Below are 21099 nucleotides of genomic sequence, written 5' to 3' on the forward strand. Positions count from 1 at the left end.
CACTGTATTAAGGGCTTGATCCTGTGTAGGGAGTCAGGGGTTGTGATACTGGGTGCAAGAAACTGGCAAAGTAATTTAGGAGACTGCCTAATTTTCAAGAAATTTAGGCAAGTAGGACCTTAAGCTCTGGTCACTTTCATTTACGCATATCTAAAAATGTTCCCAGGCTGACCTGAAATCATTTTAATTCCCTGACAATCCTTAATCTCTCTGTTTAATAAATAATTTAGTTGTAAATGTGAAACACATTTTGGTAAGATAAGCTTGTCTACAAAACATTTAAGGTTTGTTTAATAAAAATACATTTTATGTGCTGTTTTGTGTTTAATTAAATTCCAGTTACCATCCTAATGCAGCTTCACAAAAATCATGAGCAAAAGTTAATTATCTAGTAAATAAGCAATATATCATTCACCATTTTCTAACATACTTAAAATATACAGTTAATAAGAATCTGAAAATATTAAGCTATATAATTGCTTAAATACAGTAACTCCTCACTTAACGTTGTAGTTATGTTCCTGAAAAATGCGACTTTAAGCAAAACGATGTTAAACGAATCCAATTGCCCCATAATAATTAATGTAAATGGGGGCAGGGGGATAGGTTCCAGGGAAACATTTTTTGCCAGAAAAAAGGCATTATATACATTTTAAACAAGCAATTTAATACAGGTACTGTACTATAGTTTGGAAGGTGCCTCCCCAGAGGCACAGCCCACTGGCACTGCAGATGAGGCAGGCAAGGAGGCTGAAGATGTAGTAGGCTAGGAGAAGCACCTTTCACAGCGGCAGCTTCCCAAGTACAGGCACTGATTTTTCCGGGGGCTCAACCCTCGGTCCACCCGTTCTCCCAAGCCCCCACCCTTAACCCGCCTCTTCTCCCCCCCTGCTCCACCTCCTCCCCCTTTACTCTGCATGCCATATCCTTGCTCCTCCCTCCTCCCCCTAGCCTCCCAAACGCCACAACACAGCTGATTGCTGCCGACGGGAGGGAGGGAAGGGGAAGGCGAAGGCTGTGCGCTGCATCCTCGCTCCTCCCCCCAGCCTCCTGAATGCCGCAACGCAGCTGATTGGAGGTGGGGGGAACAGGGGGAGGTGCTGATCTTTGGGGTCCGCCAGCGGGGAGGAGGTGCTGGGGCTGGAGGCTATAGGGGTGCTGATGCGGGGGCTGCCAGCTGTGGACAAAGCAGGCAGCCAAAGGATGTTATAGGGGAGCATTGCACAACTTTAAACGAGCATGTTCTGTAATGGAGCAGGGACGTAATATTGAAATAACGTTAAGCAAGAGGGCGTTAAGTGGGGAGTTACTGTAAATGTATATAATTATAGTCTACCATACTAGGTAGCAAAAAGATGTACAAAGATTCTATTTAATTGTAAATCAACATGCTTTAATGGTTATATTAACCAATGAGAATGCAACTTTCTTTTGAAAATAACTGAAGTACTAATGAAAAAGTTGATTAAAATCCATTTAAATTGAGACTTTTCACTTGGCGATTTAAACATGATTTAAATTGCTGATTTTAATCAACCCACCCTACCACAAACCACCACACAGAGTTGAGAAGCCCAGATATAGAGGGTAGTAGACATGTGTTTCAGATCAGAACTCTGGTTTACAGACACATTAGTGTGGAGAAAATTTGCAAAGATCACCTGGTATATGAATGACTGACTCCAATTTACAGCCTGAATTCTGCAAAAACTTAAGCAAATCTGTAATTTTAATTTGATGGTTAGTCCCATAAACTTTAATAGGGCTACTCATGAGTAAAGGTATGCGTGTGTTTGCAGGATGAGGACTGTTATCAATTCCTTATTTTTTTCTGAGCACTAAAGTCTCCACATTTTCCTCAAATATATAGAAAAGGAATAATGAGTGAAGACTAAATCAAAAGTGACTATATTAACAACCCAAGTCAGTCTTCACAGATTCAATTATACTTCAATACTAGTTTTTATGCTTGAATTTACACAGATAACTAAAACCTTTCAGAATATCATAAATCTTACTTTTCAAATAACATGTTTCAGGACTTGCATTATAATCAAATTTCACAGGTACTAATTTGCAGGGGGCATCTTAGAATGAAGCAGGAACAGTGAATGATATGGAAACAAGAGGCCTCAATCCAGCAAAACGGGTGTATACTTAATTTTGAGCACATGAGTAGTCTTATTAAACTTATAGGACTACTCAAATGCTAAATTTAAGCACATGGTTAAGGCTTTGCTCAGTAGAGGCCAATATATATGTGGCATAAACACAGAGTCAGTGGGGACATGGCTTCCTGATGGATTGTAGTGTCATATGAGAAGAGGATACATGACACAGAACAGTATTTAAGTGCAGGGCTAGATCCACAATAGGACTTAGATTTGCAACACTCAGGATTGTAGTACCACCCAGGGCAATCCAGAGCCTCGTAAGGCACCTAGGCTACCTGTATAATGCATGGGCAGAAACAGGTGCCGAAGAAAAGCCAGAAAGCTAGTTAATAGGAAATGCTGTGCATGCCCCTCAAAGGACTCAAGTGTGTAAGTCTGGGCTGGAGGGAGGTGCCTGTCTCCATTTAGGATTGATAGTCTTGAGCTCTCTCCTGGAGTGAGGCACCTAAGCCATTCCTAGCGCGTGCGTCTCTTCCCCCCCCCCCCCAAATAGCTGGAGGAAGTGGTGTATCTTATAACTTTTAATCCAATAGTTAGAACATTTATGTGGGATGTTGGAGACCTGTGTTCAAATTCCTTCTCCACATGAAGGTTGTGGAGGAGAAAATCTAACCTGTATTTTCCACATCCCAGGTGAGTGCTCTCACCACTGGCCTAAAAGTTAGGAGTGATGCCCCCTCTTATACTTTCTCCTCCAGTTGTTTGTGTTGGCTTTGGTGTGCTCAGAGAATGCCTGCCTACTAGATGGGGCACTGTGGGTGTGGAGGGCCACTTTGAGGATCCCAGTGTGGCTTAGGCATGAGATAGGCATTTGGGCACATAGACTGAGGCAGCTGTCCATGTGCTTGCTGGTGGAATCTTAGATTCCTGGGGAACTTTAATGGTGGAAAGGCATATGGGGACTTGGGTGCCTAAAGAATTAGATGGCAGCTGAGCATGTGTTTTGAGGATCTCAGTGGCACCTAAATGTTGGATTTGAGGAGTGTCTAAAGTGGTAGTTAGGTGCCTAAGACATTTGTGGATCTAGCCACCCAGCACTTTTGTGTGTGTGTGTGTATATATATATACACATATACCTCCTTTTTCATGCATAGTTCTGAATTTGCAAATGCTAACATTTCTAGAATGCTGGATTAGTATTTGTAGGAAATTCAAAGCAGAAAACTACTAACGATCTATCTTTTTTTGTTTTTTTTTACAGGTAAAGAAACTTGGTATAGTTGCTGTTAGTAAGTATACAGTTTGTTGTACATCATGCAAATTACTTTTTTTTTCAAACAGCTAACGCATCTGTATAGACATGAGTTGTGTAATAGGAAGCAAATCTTCTCTATAACTAGCTATTGCAAAGTATATTAAAATAATATTAAGGTTGTAGACTCAAGCACTTAAGTGTCAGAAAATGCCAGAATTAAGATTGCCCGGGCAACCTTAATTTTGCATCCTTGGTATCTGCTATGATAAAATCTTTAATTAGATGATCACATTTTTCCACAGTACCCCACCCTCGTTCAGTGAATGGGTAGATATTCAAGATTTCTTAACGTACATGTAGCCCCAGGTCTTGCATAACACACTATTCAGACCCTGAACTGAAAACAGATTTACTCATTCCCTCATGGCCATTTCTGTGGAGCTCTCACCCATAGTATCTCAGTGCTTTGACACATTAATGTGTTTATCTTCACAACACTCTTATAGGTGGTTGTACAGTTGGGGTACTGAGGCACAGAGGATTGAGGCCAAAAGTGCTTAATAAATTTGAGTGTCCAACTGGAGACACTTAAGAAGGTGTGATTATTTTTTTAAGTGTACTTAGCATTTTTAAAGTACTTCATATTTTCAAAGCACAGTTGCAGTTGATTTCATTTGCACTTGAGTGCTCAGCTCTTCCGCAAATCTAAGTGCAGGTGTCTCACTTTGGGCACTCAGGAAATGAAGAACATACAATTAGAGGCCAACCATGAAAAGTTTGGTTTAAGTGACTTGCCCACTATCCTATATGAACTCTGTATCAAAGGCAGGGGTAGAATCTAGTTACCCAGGGTGGCATTCATCTGTCTTAACGGTGAACCATCCTTTCTCTTCCTGCAGTCTCCTGCCCCATTCACTACACATCTTGCAATACTTGCAGCAAATGAAGCAGGGGTCTGGTAAACAACAAATTACACAGCCTTGATTAATTCCTTGAATCCCATCCATCCTGTTTATTGAATGAGGCAGAGGTCCTGTGAAGGAAAACTAGTATGTGATCATATACTTAAACCAGGGGTCGGCAACCTTTCAGAAGTGGTGTGCCGAGTCTTCATTTATTCACTCCAATTTAAGGTTTCGCGTGCCGGTAATACATTTTAACGTTTTTAGAAGATCTCTCTCTATAAGTTTAAACTATTGTTGTATGTAAAGTAAACCAGTTTTTTAAAATGTTTAAGAAGCTTCATTTAAAATTAAATTAAAATGCAGATCTTATCAGTTTAATGCAGTGGTTCTTAACCTGGGGTGCACGCACCCCCTGGGGCAGGGCCAGTGCAAGGATATTTTGCCACCTAGGTGAGACTTCCACCTTACACATCGGTTCATTTGAGGGGCAAATCCCCAATGAGCCTTTATAGACCCCAGGGGCCAGCCGTGCCCAGGGGCTGCTCCCCACAGCTGGTTTTCCCCCTCCCCACCCCCTGAACTCCCCTGGAGGGTGCACAGCCCCCCTGCGAGCCCTCCCAACCCCACCCAGGTGGCCCCCGCCCTGAGTCCACTCACTGGCTTTGCTGAGCTCGGGCCGCTGCAGCAGCTTGGCAGGGAGGAGCCACCTTCCGGAAGCACCAGAGAGCCAGAGCATCCCGCTTGCAGCAGCAGCGAGCCCCAGCCATGGAGGAGCCGGCGTGATGTAGGGGGGCAGCAGCCCTGCAAAGGCGGTGGTGGCACTGCTAGTGGGGAGCAGCTGCGCGCCCCCCCCCCGCCCTGGCTGCGGCCCGGCGCCTGCCCAGGGGCGCCTGTAGGCTGCAGTGGATGTATGCGGGCGCCAGCCCTTATGCACCCCCTGGGTGCCCCGGCGCCCGCCTAGGGTTACCATATTTCAACAATCAAAAAAGAGGGGAGAGCCCTGCCCTAGCCCCCATCCATTCCCTCCCACTTCCCACCCCTATTGCCCCGGTCAGAACCCCCAACCCTCCCCCTGCTCCTTGTTCCCTGACTGCCCCCTCCTGGAATCCCTACCCCTAACTGCCCCCCTGAACCCCACCCCCTACCTGTCCCCTGACTGCCCCAACCCTTATGAACACCCTCGTTCCCAGACAGACCCCTGGGGACTCCCCCGCCTCTTCCCCCAAGTGCACCACGCTCACACTCCTTCCAGAGCATGCTAATGCTGCCAAACAGCTGTTTGGCAGTGGCCAGGTGGGAAGCACTGGGAGGTAGGCAGAGGAGTGGGGACATGGTGCGCTTAGGGGAGGAGGAGGTGGGATGGGGCAAGGGGAGCTTGGCTGCCGGTGGGTGCAGAGAGGGACGGTAATGGTCCAGGGCACAGGAATAGAAGGAATTACTGGAGAACACTCCCCTCTAAAATCCAGAGTGGAATCCAGGAGTCCTGAGTTTTAACATACCTTTACTGGCAGCAAATAGCTCTGAAACCCAATGGCAAAGTATTTATCATCCCTGTTCTAATGACTAGCTCAGAAAGAAGACAGCCTTCTGTTGTTAGCGGTTATTATGGTAGCTCAAGTGATAGAAATCTGAACCCTGAAACCTGCTGATGACCCAATCTGGGGGTCAACAGGTTCCACATGACTGAATTTCTAGATTTTTTTTTTTCTTTGCAATTCTAGGAAATATACATCCCCAAAAAAACTACATTAAAATAATGTTAAGGTTGCAAAATCAAGCACTCAGGAGTTAGGAAATGCTAAGGATGCCCCCTCCCCACCCCCTGACAGGACCCCCAGAACTCCCAACCCTCCCCCTGCTCCTTGACTGCCCCCCCGGGACTCCCCTTACCACACCCATGCTGGTGAGACGCTGGCTCCATGTGGAGGCAAAACTCCACGTGGAGTGCTGAGGCAGCGGCGGGGAGGGGGCAGTGGTGGCGGCGGCTCACATTTCCGGGAGCTGCAGAACCCGAGTGCGGTGAGGGGGGAGCCGGAGGGCGCGCCTGCCCGGGCTGTGGCCTGGTGCCCCCCGCCCCCAAGTGGGCTCCTGCAGCAGATGCATGTGGACAGCAGTCCCCGTGTGCCCTCCGGCTCCCCGCTTGCCGTGCTCGGGCTCTGCAGCTCCCGGGAGTGTGAGCTGCTGCTGCCGCCCCTCCCGCAGCAGGCTCAGGGCCCCGTGCCCCGGAGGCTCACACTCCCGGGAGCCGCAGAACGAGCGTGGTGACGGGGGAGCAAGGGGGCGCGCCTACCGCCAGTCTGGGGTCCCGGCCGCCAGCCTTGCTTCACTCAGCCGGCCGCGTGCGCTGAGCGGGTTCGGCGTCCGGGACCCCGTCTGGCAGCTGCATGCCAGGCAAAATCGGCTCGCATGCCAAAGGTTGCCGATCCCTGACTTAGACTGTACTCTAATGCATATGTGCACCGGAAATCCTAATTCAGGGTACACAGGCATGTTTGGCAGCATTAGCATGCTCTGGGAGGAGTGTGAGCGTGGTGCACTTGGGGGAAGAGGCGGGGCCAGGGAGGGGATTTGAGGAAGGAGTTGGAATAGGGGCAGGGAGGGGGTGGAGTTTGGGGAAGGAGTTGGAATGGGGGCGGGGCAGGAGTGGGCAGGGGCAGGGCCTCAAGGGGTGGAGTGAGGGTGGGGCTGGGTATGCGGGGGTCGAGCATCCATGGAAAAGAGGGGAAGTCGGCGCCTAATGTTAGGGGGAAGGAAGAGGAGGTGGAATAGGGCAAGGGGAGGGGAATGTGGGAGTAGGATGGAGAAGAGAGGATAGGGGAGTCATGGGGGAAGTAGGAGCCTGGAATGCAGCATCTGCTCGGTAGCAGCTGGAGCTCTCCTGTGAAGCAGGTCATCAAACCCTCACCCTGACAAGCCCTGCCCCTCAGACCCAGACCCCCACCCCATTGATCCCCAACCAGCTGCACCTGGGCCCTCACCCCATCAAGCTCTGCTCCCCTAGCACCTGGGCCCCCCACACCCAGACACCCCCCCCCCCCTGCTGAGCCCCAACCACCTTCACCTGGATCTGCTGCAGAGTCCCATTGTCCCATCACCCAGAACCCTCCCCATGAGCCCCCGTGCATCCAGATCTCCACCTACTTGGATCAGCCTTATTCACTCCCCTATCAGCTTCACCTCTCCCTCTGTCTCCTGCAACACCCACTCCCACCCCATTTCTCAGGCCATTTCTGTAGGGACTGTTGTGACATAACTATGCTGCTGTAGCTATGTCGTCATAACCCCATATTGTAGAGGCAGGCCTACAGTGATGGCTGGGTTTTTTTTGTCAGTGTAGGAGCACAGCTTCCCCAAATGATGGTAGCTATGCCAAGGAAAGCAGTCTTCCATCGACCTACTTGTGTCTACACTTGGGGTTGTGTCAGCTTAGCTATGACAGTCGAGGTGTGGATTTTTCATATTTCTCAGCACCGTAGGTATGCCAGCCTACATTTTTAAGTGTAGGCCAAGCCTCATTCCTCTGCATTTCAGTGTGGCTGCTTCCTCCTCCTTACTGCCTGGGCACGAGCAGCAGGAGCATTGTCTCTTCTGTGAACTCAGTCTCTCTGCTCTCTTCCTGTGCCCAGTGCCACAGAAGCCTGATGGATGGCAAGCAGAATAAATACAGGGAAAGTCCTACTCAGACTTGCAGCCCCACATTGAAGCATGTTCAGTACAGACAGAATCTGCTAACCCTACCCCCCTCTTCCAGATTTTGAGTCCCTGCTCCAAAGCATAGGGGCATTAGAGCTTCCAAATGAAACCATTGGGGGAGGGGATTAATATATTCAAAACAATGTGTGTTCTAGTAATCTCATTTTTGGAAACAGTTGAACTGTGTTAGCTAAAACTTTTAAGAAGTAGTTAACCTGAAGCAGATGCTCAGCATGGGAAGTTCAGTCAAAATGATTTAAGGCTGGCAAAGGTATTAGCCAGTGAAAGTGGGGGGTTTCTAATGGGATGTGTAAAGCAACCTTAACTGTAGGCAGCGCTAGTAGCTCTCTTAAGACTTGATAACAAATACAAAAATAGTTGACACTTTTTTGTGTCACTTGTATTGTATGCTCCAGTCTTAAGGTGCATTCAGTTTGTCTTAAAAAGGCTGTTCTTGGGCTGTAGTAATCTTGAAAATGTTATTTTTGGTTAACTTCTGACATGTATAATGCAGACATGAGGGATAGCTCAGTGGTTTGAGCATTGGCCTGCTAAACCCAGGGTTGTGAGCTCAGTCCTTGAGGGGGCCACTTAGGGACCTGGGGCAAAATCAGTACTTGGTCCTGCTAGTAAAGGCAGGGGGCTGGACTCAATGACCCTTTGGGGTCCCTTCCAGTTCTAGGAGATAGGTATATCTCCATTTGAAAAAAAAAAATCATACCCTAACACGCAGTGTTTCCTACATATTTTCTCATTGCGTTCACTCCTAGGAAAACATTTCTCATAACTTAGCCACTTGTTGCCCAAAGACAGTATTTGATGATCTTCTCTTCCTGATGTACCGTAATTTGTTGGTAATTTGCAACCATGAATGTGTTGATACATTGTAAGGCATTAATTTTTGTTATGAAAATTGTCAAACTTATTCCCCTCTTTATTCATAGGTAATGCTTTATTACAAGACATTACTTGTTTGGCAGCAGACAGAATGTTGGTCTTTGCTTCATATGGCAATCTTCTCCACGCTTTTGCCCGGAACAAAGAGGTTTATATAACTTATTTATTGTGTAATAACCAGACAGTAAGCCAATATTGATATGTTTTCTTACTTAAGTCACTTATTCATATCAACTGTAATTTAATTTCATGAGTTTTGGGGACAATAGCCTCACAATGCTCAGCAATAACAACAATGGATAAGTTAAAATAAAAAAGCTTTTAAGGACAAATTCTACTGTGGTTGGGCTGTGATACTTATAAAATGACAGCACTCTGATAAAGAAATAATCTTCAGGACACAAAAGTTAAAATACGATTAAAACTATGACAAAAAGGATTTGCCAAGCACACTTTCTCAGTACCAAGGAAGCTATCATAAATGAGGCTTAATAAAAGCGCATATTTACTAGATAAAATATAGTATAAAGTTGTGTATTAACGGGTTTCTGTTACAGGTAGTTGCTATAGTTCAAGTAATATACTAAAATATTACAATATGTGAAAAGGTTTTACTGAAGTTATGTGTACTTTGAAATCATAGGTGGTTCATATATATGATGGTCACAGAGGAGAAATTCGCCTCTTGCAGCCATTTGGTGATCATGTCATCTCTGTGGATATTGATAATGTTCTTATTGTTTGGGATGTACAGTCAGAAGGTGAGTCATATTTCCTCATTCTTTAAGTGTCCAAACTGTAGTGTATATGATAAAAGTCATAAGCATTTGATAATGTAAGACAATTTGTTTAATGCATATGTCAGAGTTCTTAATGTTCTTAAGGCAAAATAAAATGGTGGTTGCATTAATGTTTGAATTCCTGATCCTGCAGTGAGCTTCATTGATGGAGCCCTGCACCCATTCAAAGCTCCGTTGACTTGGGGAGGAGAAAGGGTTGGAGAGGGGCATATGGGTGCAGAGGTCTACTTATGGATAACTGGTATCTCTTACATTCCCTTTGTTCAAGAGAGTTCTGGTGAATGAAGTTTGGTGTCATGTGGAGTCCTAAAATTTCTTCAGTCCCTTTATCTATGATACTTGGTATGGCATGGAAATAGCTTGCTCTCTTGGCAGCAGAAAAAGATCAAGTGCCGAGTTTTTTTCAGTTTTCAGTAGCCTTTCATGCTACTGAATGGATAGGTTTGACAGGATTTGATTTTTATCGATAAATGTTGATTTCACCATATGTGCACAAACCAGTGAAAAAATATTTCCATCAGTGATGATTGAAAACATACAGATATGCAGAGTAAGAAAAGTCCTCCTTGAGAACTTCTTAGAGTTTTGATTTAAGGCATTTACTTTGTGTATTTTGACATGTTTAAGTTATAAAACTTTTAACTTTTTGAAAATTTAAATAGATAATAATAGAAAAAAATTGCTTAAAAATATTATCTGTCAAAATTATAAAGTCTAATTGTGCCAAGTTTAAATAAGGTTTTGATGGCTTACTATTAGGTGGGATCAAACTTCGGTGGCTTATTTCTTTCTTTCCAAATAATTCTCCAATTTTGATATTGGGCAATGACTCATTAGCCTGACAGGTTCTCTTATGGTGGTCTGTGGCGTTTAACAATTTTTAAAATAACTACTACGCTTCTAAGGTGGAGTTCATGTATTAACAAGACTGTTATAACGTAAACAGAAGACATACTAATCAAGTGAGATGTTCTGCTCAGAAAGCACAATAAGAATCCTTATAATGATATAAATCTGTTCTGCGGGGCAATATAAAGTAAGCTACATAACTTGCCATGAGATGGGTCAGGCTCATATGAGGTTTCTGATGTTTTCAGGGAAGAAATCCCAGTTGTGAGGACTTCTTCCCATTTGTGCATGTAAAAGATAAAATGATTATTTCTTAAAAATTTGCAAAGAATGGCTAACTTGGAATGTTTGTAATGGCAGCATGACTAACGCAGTTTCTTATGTCTGCAGAAGAATACCTACAACTGAATTTTGATAAGGCTATTTTTGCAGTTTCTGCAATTATGCATCCAAGTACCTACTTAAATAAAATTCTCCTTGGCAGTGAACAAGGAAGCCTGCAGTTATGGAATGTAAAATCCAAGTAAGATTCTTTATTCTTTAAGTACTTTTCACTCTCTAGGTGGAATTATGCTCAGAGTTTTAACATTTTCTAAATAAAATGATCTCTTAATGCAGGTCTATTTTTTTCTAACTCCTTCAGCAGAAGAGCCCCTCAGTGTTGTTTTCAGAAATATGGGCAATACAGTTGCCTCTCTCATGTGACTGAAAAGGCTATTTTTAAAGCCAGGATTTTTTTGCTGTGAAGTAACAGGGATTGTGCAGGTTTCTTCAGTAATCTTTCTTGCTTTCATTTCCCAACCCTGACCCCACTCAGCATTTTAGCTAGTTGTCTGCCTGATGAAGTATGGCAGAGGAAGTAGTTGTAGAACTCCTCCCCCTTAAAATTGTTGTCCAGTCACTGAGTGGGCCCATGAGGAGAAGGGAGATATGCTTGGCTGAGTGTGGGGAGCAAGGTTTTGTACCTGTTCAGCTGCTGCAGGATTTGGGACTGAGATCACTACTCAGATTATGCCTCCTTATGCCCCACTACAGTAATTCAAGATGGGGAAGAGACTTGCTGATTGTGGGCCCTGCCTGGTTGTTGATTCAACTTTTTTTACATTGCCTCAATTTGCCAGTACAGGCATCCGAAATTGAAAACACATAACTGCATTGTAGAAGTTGTTGGGATGAAGGGAGTTGTACATTCCAGTTCTCCAAAATGCAGTTTTCAAAAATGACTTCTGCACTGAGGACGCCAAGTCCCATTGACTTTCAGTAATCACATTAATACAAAAGGCCATAATTACGACTCATGGCTTTTGTAGTAGCTGGTAGGCCTGTATCTCGCTTGCATGGTGGGCTGATTTAGGTGTTTGAATTCATATGGTGGCGAATCTCCAGGCTGTTCATCTGCACTTTTTCTGCCAAACCACAAAACTCCACTGTGCAGAATCCTCTTGTACAGACTACTATGTTTTCTTCCCTCCTTCCTCTCATCTTTGCAGAATGGAAGCTCTGCTGTATTTTAGGGCCTTCCATTTCTGTGTGAGGGGAAGCGGCATTTGACCCTTAGACTGAAACAATATCTGTATTTGCTTGCAGACTTGCCACTGCATTGGGACATGTTTAGAATAAATTCACAGCCAGAGCTAGGAACTTAATTATTTTAAAAAATAACTTAAATTCTTTAAAGACTGTGCAGGCCAAATAAGAGTTAATCAGTGATTTATTGAAGGAACATAAATCCAAACCATGTAGAGGTCAAGTATAGGAGTTTATTACGCACAGTGCTGGTGGAGTGTCACCTTGCTTATTAGGCTCAGAGACCCTGTCAATCAATTGATTACAATAGAATATATAGATTTTTCCCTGAGCAGGGGAAAGTGACAGGGTAGGCAGTTCCACTTCCCTGAATAGGTTTTGCAGCAAGACAAGATAGCACATTAGCCAATGGTTAACAGATTACATAATGTCTCCGCCTAGGGTCTCAAGTTAGCAAGTTAACATTTAATTAATACTTCGATAAAATGTTATTAGTATAAAGTATATATATTGAATTCTGATTTGGGGTCCATAGGAATGAAGCAACTCCTTTGATTGTCCAACAGGTACATTCCTAGGCGTTAAAGAAACAGTGAGAGTATATGGCAATAAAGATTGTCTCCTTTTGTGTTTTAAGGCAGGCATTGGTCCCTGGGAAAGGGAGGTGGGAGGATGCCATATCTTATACTGACATGTGCCAACCTTTCATAAACTCAAAGTTGGATCTGTGGGAAGACTGTCTCCCTACAGAAGAAACTAACACAATAGGAACAGGGATTCTTTTTTCAATTTGAAACATAATTTTTCAGTTATTGCTTCAACATCTGGCATTTCTGCTGACCAAGCATATCTTGGCAAAGGCAATGTTATCTTGTTTATTCGGCTTTTCTCTTAATCACTACTTGCTAGGCCTCTGGTCTCTTGACCAAACTCTGGACTTTGGGTCTGGAAAAGAGCTGGCACAGTCCATATATCAGGTTGTTATATAAAATGCACATGGATTTTAACCCTTCAGTTATATATAGTTTTAATGAGTTTCTTCTTTTTTATTTTGTTTTTATATGTATTTTAAAAAATATACTTTAAAAATCTGGATTTAGTTAAGTTTTATTTTAATATAGTTTGGTTTTGGCGCAATGGCCTATGGCTGAGTTACTATTAATAAGTTTGACTTAAGTGTTGGTACTCTATCTTTCAATGAGCTGGCTATTTCCAACTCTAGAGTGGGAGACCTCATTATGGATGAACACACACTTGTAAATGTGAAAATGTATATGACTACAATTCATGAGAATTTACACTTGTCATGTGGTTCAAGGTTTTAGTCTAATAGCAATTACACATTTTCAATAATATCATTGCTATTTTATTTTTATTCAAGGTAGCTATATGGTGCTATCAGCGCTGTACAAAAACTACTAAAAATAGGATTAAAATAGATTTTTTTTTCTTAAATTCCTTTGTTTAAAAAGATAGAGTAGGTGATTGCAAATTGAAATGAATGCATTGCTTGGGCTTGTTTCAGCATCTCACACTGGTGTGTAAACATAATCCTTGATTATGTTTTAAAGGCCTGATCTTGAGCCAGGTGCCTAGTTCAATGCTTACTGATTTAGATAACCCCATGGCATCAGTGGGAGCATTTGTGGTAATATGCACCAGTTAGTGGGTGCAAGATTGAGCTCTAAATTTGATTTAAGTGAATCTGCCTTGTAACCCAAATTTTAAAAAAATTGAAGGTTTTTTTTGTATAGCATGCAAAACTAAACATTTAGTTTCATTATTTGATAACTAATAAAATTAAGTTTGGCTATGTTTACCAAAATATTTTTATTGGTGCTTACAGTGAAAGTACATATCCTCAGTCATGTCGTTTAGTCCCTAATGTTACATCATGCACCTCTCATGCTTCAAGCATTCTATAGTCAGAGCCTTGTGTACAAATTTCCTTTGTACTCAGTTTTACCACTGCTCTGCCTGAAAATAGTCTCATCCTGAAGACAGAATGCACCAATATAGTTTTCAACTTTTCCATATAAATGATCATATTACTCTAATTTTTAAATTCCATAGATTTTTTTTTTTAAATGTATGCTGCTAGCCTTCATTCCCTGTCATACTTCTTTCTAGATGTACTTGCTAGACATTTGTTTTGACGTATACCTTTTTCTAAATGTAACTTCTGAAACACTTTCTTTTCACAGCAAACTTTTATACTCATTTCCAGGATGGGGCTTAGGGGGTGTGACAACCCTCGAACAGGTTAGTAGTTTTGATAGTTCATTGGTTTATAAAAGATAAATATGGAACAGCAGTCAGTGTTGTTTAACATTCTTGTACAGTGCTATAGGCGCATATTGCGTACAGAGAGTATAGATAATATCCCTGCTCGGAGAAGCATACAATCTAAGGGACAAGTCCTGTAAACCCTTACTAACTCACATAGCTTTTGTAACTTCGTTCTGGTTACTCCACTGAGTAAGGACTACTTAGGTGACTTAAGTTTTTAGGGTATTGGTGTACTGTAGGTCAGCTTAATTATGTTGCCAATTTCTTGCTTCTGAATTTTTTTTATTTTTTATTTTTTTTTAAATCGGGGTAGGGGGATCAAACTTTTGCCAAAATGAAAAGAACAGCTCCAGAAAGGAAAAAAAACCAGGGGGCTATTACAAACAAAATAAAAACAAACTAAAAGTATGATACCAGAGGGTATCTTATAACATCGGCTGCTCAAGCTTCTGCAAACAATTTTAATTTCATATAAATATATTATTAGTGCAACATGTTCAATCTCTTTGATGTTTTAGAATGGTCAAATGCTCAATTATAGATTAAAATAAGTGAATTGATACTATGTGGTAGGAAACGAAGTGCAAGATTTATTAAGTACCTGACTATAAGGTTAACCCATTTATTTTAGACCTAAATTTACTTGAATGTCATACATATCAGGTGTTAACTTGTTATACCTGTAATGTACTGGTATAGAAAAAGTTTATGGACCATGAAGTAGGTTACACAGAACTTGATATAGCATATTCCATACAGAAACTAAGTTTGCAAAATTAAGCACTCAAGTCAGGAAATGAGATCCATGTGCATATTTTATACTGTACAGATTTTAGTTACGTGTCACAAACACACACATTGTGTAAGACTGCCTCCCTTACATAGTGCACAAGTTGGACAGTGAATGAGGAACAGATGTGAAATTTACTAGACTTATTTGAACATATTTAAAGGGAAACATTTATCCATTAGTTATCTACCAAAAATATTTTTATAGGAAAGTTTTTAATTGCTTAAATGTATTTCTTAAATTATTTTTATGCTAAACTAATGCATTCCATCCCATTGGTTGCACATCCATAGACTTCCTCCTACTTCACTGCACATTGTTGCTCCTGTGCACTGAAGGCTGAATTGCTCAGAGTTATGCTGAAATTGAGTCAAATCCAGTGACTCAGTAGTTTTATTCTTAATTTATGTTGTGTAATTTCAAACATAAGTTTTTGGCTAGAATGGAGCAGAATCCCTGCCTAATTTGCTAAGAAGAAATCTCATCTGCTTTGCAAATTCAGCCAGTTCACTGAATGAAGCAGTGATGTTGTAATAATATGTCATGTAGTTAAAGAATATATTAATGCATTTAGCAGAACTTATTTTTTAATAAGAAAAATACAGACGGATGGAGAGGAATCTGTTTAATTTCTCTCTCATCATTTAACTGTCTTTTACAGGCACCAGCAGTAGATGTAGTTGCAATAGGTCTTGTGTCTGGTCATATCATTGTGCACAACATTAAGTTTGATGAAACACTGATGAAATTTCAGCAAGACTGGGGTCCCATCACAGCAATATCTTTCCGTACAGGTAAATTCTAGCAGTTTGATTAGTCATATATGCAGATCAAATTAAAACAATAATATTAATTGAAAAGTAGAAAAATTAAACGTATTTTTAATGTATTGTGGGCACAAAACTTGGGGTTTTGTGTCTTGGGGTTTTTTAAAGTTTACAACGGCTGATAGTAATAAACTTGTGATATTTTCTTATATAGTTGGGAAAAATTGCAAATCTTGCAGGGGAATGTTTAAAATCTGTATATGGCAACATTTTGCTATTTCATAAATGGGAAATAACATTCACTCAAAACAGATCGGCCTAGTAGTAGGGGTCAGAGTATTCTGCAGTACAGCAGATTTGGCTCTTGCTGCAGAATTGTGCTCTAAGATGTGTGAGCAGCACCCATTCTTGTCATTCATCTAACTCTGAAATCTAAAGAGAGCCAGTTAAATATCCACTGTAGGGTTTCGTGAATCTTCCTCTGAAGCATCTGGAATTGGCCATTGTCAGACCTTGATACTAAACTAGATATACCTGGTCTGATCTGATATTGCATATCCTCTGGTCCTATTGCTGATGGTGCTGCTCCAGTCTCTCTATTAAAAATTAGATCACTATGATAAATGATTGCTTTAATTTTATTCTATTTAGGAATGAATTTTTTCCTCTGATGGTAATCCTTTGTGAGAGAGATTTGCTTACATGAATTTTGAAAAGTTAAAATGATTTGATTGAAAGCTATAAGGAATGTATAGTAAAAAAAAAAAATAAAAAAATCCCTCCCTCCCCTCCTTTCATTTTGTGATCAGATGGTCATCCAGTCATGGCAGCTGGAAGTCCTATTGGACACATTGCACTGTGGGATCTGGAAGAGAAGAAACTAATTAGTCAAATGCGAAATGCCCATTCCACAGCAATAGCTGGTATGTCATTTGTCCAGGGAGAGCCACTTCTTGTTACTAATGGTGCTGATAATGCTATAAAGGTAAGCTTTTTTTCTTGCTACTACCATTGTGGTAAATTTATTTTTTTCCAGTGGTCCTCCAAAGTATGAATACTTGTGTAGACTGAGGTAGCTCTTTTCAGTTGCATCAGCATGTACAGTAAAATCAAAGCTACTGAACATGACAGGTTGTTGTTTCTAACTACGTTATTCCAATCTATTTTTTCAATAGGAGTTAGTGTTATGTTTACTGATGTTCCATTTCTTTGCATTTCTCGAGCAGATATGGATCTTTGATGGCCCTGGAGGTAGTGGCCGTTTGTTGAGGTGCCGTATGGGACATAGTGCTCCTCCAACAAAAATCAGATACCATGGGCAAAATGGACAACAAATTCTTAGTGCAGGTAGAAATCCTCTGAACTTCTCAAATGTACCCATTTTGTGCTGCTCTGTTTAAATACACTTTTCAGCTTATTGGCTAGTGATAAAAGAGATATGACTAGCAACGTCTTTAATTTCATTTTGACAGTGCATAGCAAATTACTGTATTTAATCATTTAAGTACATTAAGCGTACTGAGTAATTCTTTGGGTGATTGCACATGTGAATTCCTCGCTTGGTATCTGCACCTAGCGCTTGGTTGTTTGCAAACTTTCTTTCAGCTGTACCTGTTGGGTGGCTTGTGCTCCCTCTGCTGCCATGCACCATTGTGTAAAGGGCAGAGCAGCTCCTAGTCCTACTTGGTTCCTTCTGATCACCTGTGACAGTCATCAGAACCCTTGTTCATTACCAGAATAGTTCTTTCTCAGCTTTGTGTATAATGTATATAATAGAGGTAGTCTGGTAGTCAGTATAGCTGTAGGATTTTGATGTTTAAAAAAACCCTGGTTTTCCTCTCCACCCCCCCGTTTGAGGGTTCTGCTGATGGCACCAAGGTATGCCCTAGTCACTGGGCTTCAAGCACTGTGCTTCTTGCTCAAGGCCTGTCCTAGTGAGCAACTCTCACTATAGTTGCCTGAGGTGCCTGGCTAAAGCAGAGTTAAAAGACTGGTGCCAGATTTGCAGGGAGTTCAAGCCTAGAATGAAGAAGCATAGAGAGGCTAGAGTGAAATTCCTGCTGTTGGAGTTGGCAGTCAGGCCTCCATCGAAGCCAGCCCAGTCTGACTTGGTGCAGAGTACTGCAGCTTCAGTGAGAAGTGCACCTCCAGCATTATTGGAATCTCTTGCCTGTGCTAAGAAAGAAATATAAGACTTCCAAAGAGGCACAAAGCAGGGGACGATCTCTACCCTTAAAGTCTGGTAAGAGGGGTGAGAACATGTTGAATTGAGTGCATCTGAAACCTAAGCACTCCTCTCCCAAATCAGTGCTCTAGTCAGCACAGTTGGTTTCAGTGCTGCAAAGGGCACCATTGTGTCCGGTGCCAGAAGCTGCACCGTCAGCTTCATTGTCACCACCTCAGAGCCAACTACACTGGAGGTGCTTGAGCAAATTTCCTATCAGTCCCCTCGGGGATCCTCTCTCCCTGCCTACCATTGAGACCTCACAATGGGAGTTGCCAGGAAAATGTGGCTAGGTCACTGGGGTCTAGCCTTGTACCAGTAGCCATTTTGGGACGCTTTGAGGTTTCCCCAGTTTCCAGATCTCCCCCCTCACTATGCCTATTCAGTGCCCTGGGGACAGGGCTGCGCATCATCTGGGGACAGCCTGCGCACTGGTCTGCTCTGTCTGCAGGATCCGGTTCCAGGATCAGAACCAAACATCAGGAAGATGTAGGAGAGCTTCAGTCTCCTCACTCTTGGCTTTCTCTTCGTCCTATCCAGATGATGTGGTTTCTCTGGATGAATTTAAAGTTTGAGGAGTTGTGAAAGAGAGTGGCTGCAGACTTGGCCATGCAGGTCAGGGAGTCCTCATATAACTTGATTGACATATTATCAACTCTCAGTCCCTCCAAAGAGGTCAAAGAGAAAATACTATGTGCGCACCCAATGTTCCTTTATACCCACCCACCTCTGGGGTCATTAGTCATGGCAGCTAATGAGAGTGAGTGACAAGGACATCGGACTGCTGCCCCTAAATCAAAGGACACAAAGAGAGTGGACTTATTTGGCAGAAAGATTTATTCCATGGAGGGTTTGCAGCTGTGTATTGCTAACCAACAGGCTCTGCTGGGGTGGTACAGTTTTAATTTATGGGGCTCCGTGTAGAAGTTTGGCAACCTACTTCTGGAGATGGCTAGGCAGGAGTTCTTTTCTCTGGTCAATGAGGGCAAACTAGTCGCAAGAACATCACTGCAGACTCAGTAGCTAGGACCACAGATTTTGCGGTTGCTAAGTAAAAATTCTCCTAGTTAGTCTTCTGATCTCCCCTACGAAGTCCAGAATATTATTCAGGACTTGCCATTTGAGGATACTTCTCTGTTCTCGGACGAGACGGACAGAGTGTTCCATGGCTTAAGGACTCTAGAGCCACCTTAAAGTCCTTGGGTTTGTACATAGTGCTTTCTGACTAGGGAAAATCTCGACATCAAGAGAGACACTGATTTCCCTGCCCCTGCCGCCCCACCGAGCCTTGTGTTTTGTGCCATTGTTACATAGCACTGCATGGGCAAACCGCCCTCAGTTCCTTCTCAATCACCTCAGCCTGAGACTGAGCCTTTGTAGTTGTCCATGTTGAATTTTAGCTCAGCTGTGTCCCCTTAGCTCTTTTTGTAGTTCGTTTATTATAGTTAAGGCTACGTTTTAGTCACAGGTATTTTTAGTAAAAGTCATGGACAGGTCATGGGCTGTTGGGCATTAAACAAAACTTAACAGCCTGTGACCTGTCCATGACTTTTACTTTATACCCCTGACTAAAACTTGGGTGGGGGCGGCACATGGCCCGGGATCCCCACCGGTGCTGGGCAGGCGGGACGGGGGGGGGCGGCAGGGCACCTGGCCCCTCCTCCATGGCTCCCTGAAAGCAGCGACATCCCCCTTGCTCAGCTGCAGGCACTGCTCCCATTGGTCATGATTCCCGGCAAATGGGAGTTGCGAAGCCAGCGCTCTGAGCGGAGGCATGGGACAGCGTGAGGCGGGTTTTAGGCGATACTTACCTGGGGGGGCTCCCCGGAAGCAGCAACATCCCCCGCAGCTACCATTGTCTGCAGTTCCTGGTGAATGGGAGCTGCGAAGCCAGTGCTCTGGGCAGAGACATTGTGCAGAGCTGCCTGGCCATGCCTCCACCTAGCAGCTGAGCAAGGGGAATGTCACTGCTTCTGGGGAGCCCCCCGGTAAGCACCACCCTGAGCCCGCCTCACCCCGTCCTGTGCCCCACCCCTCTGCCCCCTCCCACACCCAAACTCTGCTGCTGCTGGGAGTGGAGTGGCCCAAGATTGCCCCAGCAGCTCCAGTGCTCCCGAAAGAACCTTCTCCTGTAATGCCCATCCCCTGCCTTGTCTGGTCCCCACCCCATGCAGCCTTGCTTTCGTTCATCTCTGCTCCTTCTTTTTATCTTTTCCCCATGCTGCTGGCAGAGTTGGTTTGATTGATTTGTGTACCTTAACTGTGTTTTGATGCCTTAGCCTATTTTGGTTTCTTTAAAGGTTAGCTTTTACTCATTTCCTGGGTTTGCAACACTTGTTTTGGGATAACTGTAAACTTATGGGGTTTTTTGGTTTTTGTACACGTAAATTTGTGTTTTTAACCCTAACTCCAGGTTGTTTTGGTTTTGTCTGGGTTTATTGTATATCAAGATTTGGACATAAACTGCTTGACTATTCCTGTGGCATTCTGGTTTATCATTGTTCAAATGTCTGCTTTTGATTTTTGTGACTTGGGCATAAGCTGATATTGTTATCGATAGGTATTTAGTTTTCTTTTTCTTAATATTCCATCAGGTCAGGATGGAACCTTGCAGTCTTTTTCCACAGTGCATGAAAGGTTCAATAAAAGTTTAGGACGCGGTAAGTAGTACAATGACAAATGATATTTGTACATAATATAGTATTAAAATGACATGACTTTGTCATGACATGACTTTGTTTTTCCTATTTGTACAAGTACCAAAGCATATCCTGTAGGGCACGGTGAGCTTCAGAGCACATTTTACATACAGCACATGTGACTGAAGTGTCCTTGTGTGGTAGCATAGTTAAACACTTTAAATTAATTAGAATTAATTTGCTAAAGACTGATTCTTTAGAACTATATCATTCTACTATGGGAAATAATTCCCAGTTTTTTAAATATGAATTATTTTGTATTAATGGAGTATAGAATAGTAGGCATTTTT

At 42.8% G+C, this 21099-nt stretch overlaps 1 protein-coding gene across 2 annotated transcripts in view; it reads left to right on the forward strand.

Annotated features, from left to right (window-relative positions):
* The window catches only part of WDR36 (WD repeat domain 36), an 81068-nt gene that overhangs the window by 9322 nt on the left and 50647 nt on the right, over window positions 1-21099 (forward strand). For both annotated transcript variants that reach the window (XM_045021015.1, XM_045021016.1), the window contains exons 2-10: window positions 3376-3403; window positions 8912-9012; window positions 9508-9625; window positions 10904-11036; window positions 14245-14302; window positions 15781-15913; window positions 16696-16871; window positions 17113-17233; window positions 20705-20770. In XM_045021015.1, the coding sequence (XP_044876950.1) occupies window positions 3376-3403; window positions 8912-9012; window positions 9508-9625; window positions 10904-11036; window positions 14245-14302; window positions 15781-15913; window positions 16696-16871; window positions 17113-17233; window positions 20705-20770 (934 nt within the window). The remainder of the gene's footprint in view (window positions 1-3375; window positions 3404-8911; window positions 9013-9507; window positions 9626-10903; window positions 11037-14244; window positions 14303-15780; window positions 15914-16695; window positions 16872-17112; window positions 17234-20704; window positions 20771-21099) is intronic.

This window comes from Mauremys mutica, chromosome 6 (assembly GCF_020497125.1).
Source record: "Mauremys mutica isolate MM-2020 ecotype Southern chromosome 6, ASM2049712v1, whole genome shotgun sequence".
NCBI classification, from domain to species: Eukaryota; Metazoa; Chordata; order Testudines; family Geoemydidae; genus Mauremys; species Mauremys mutica.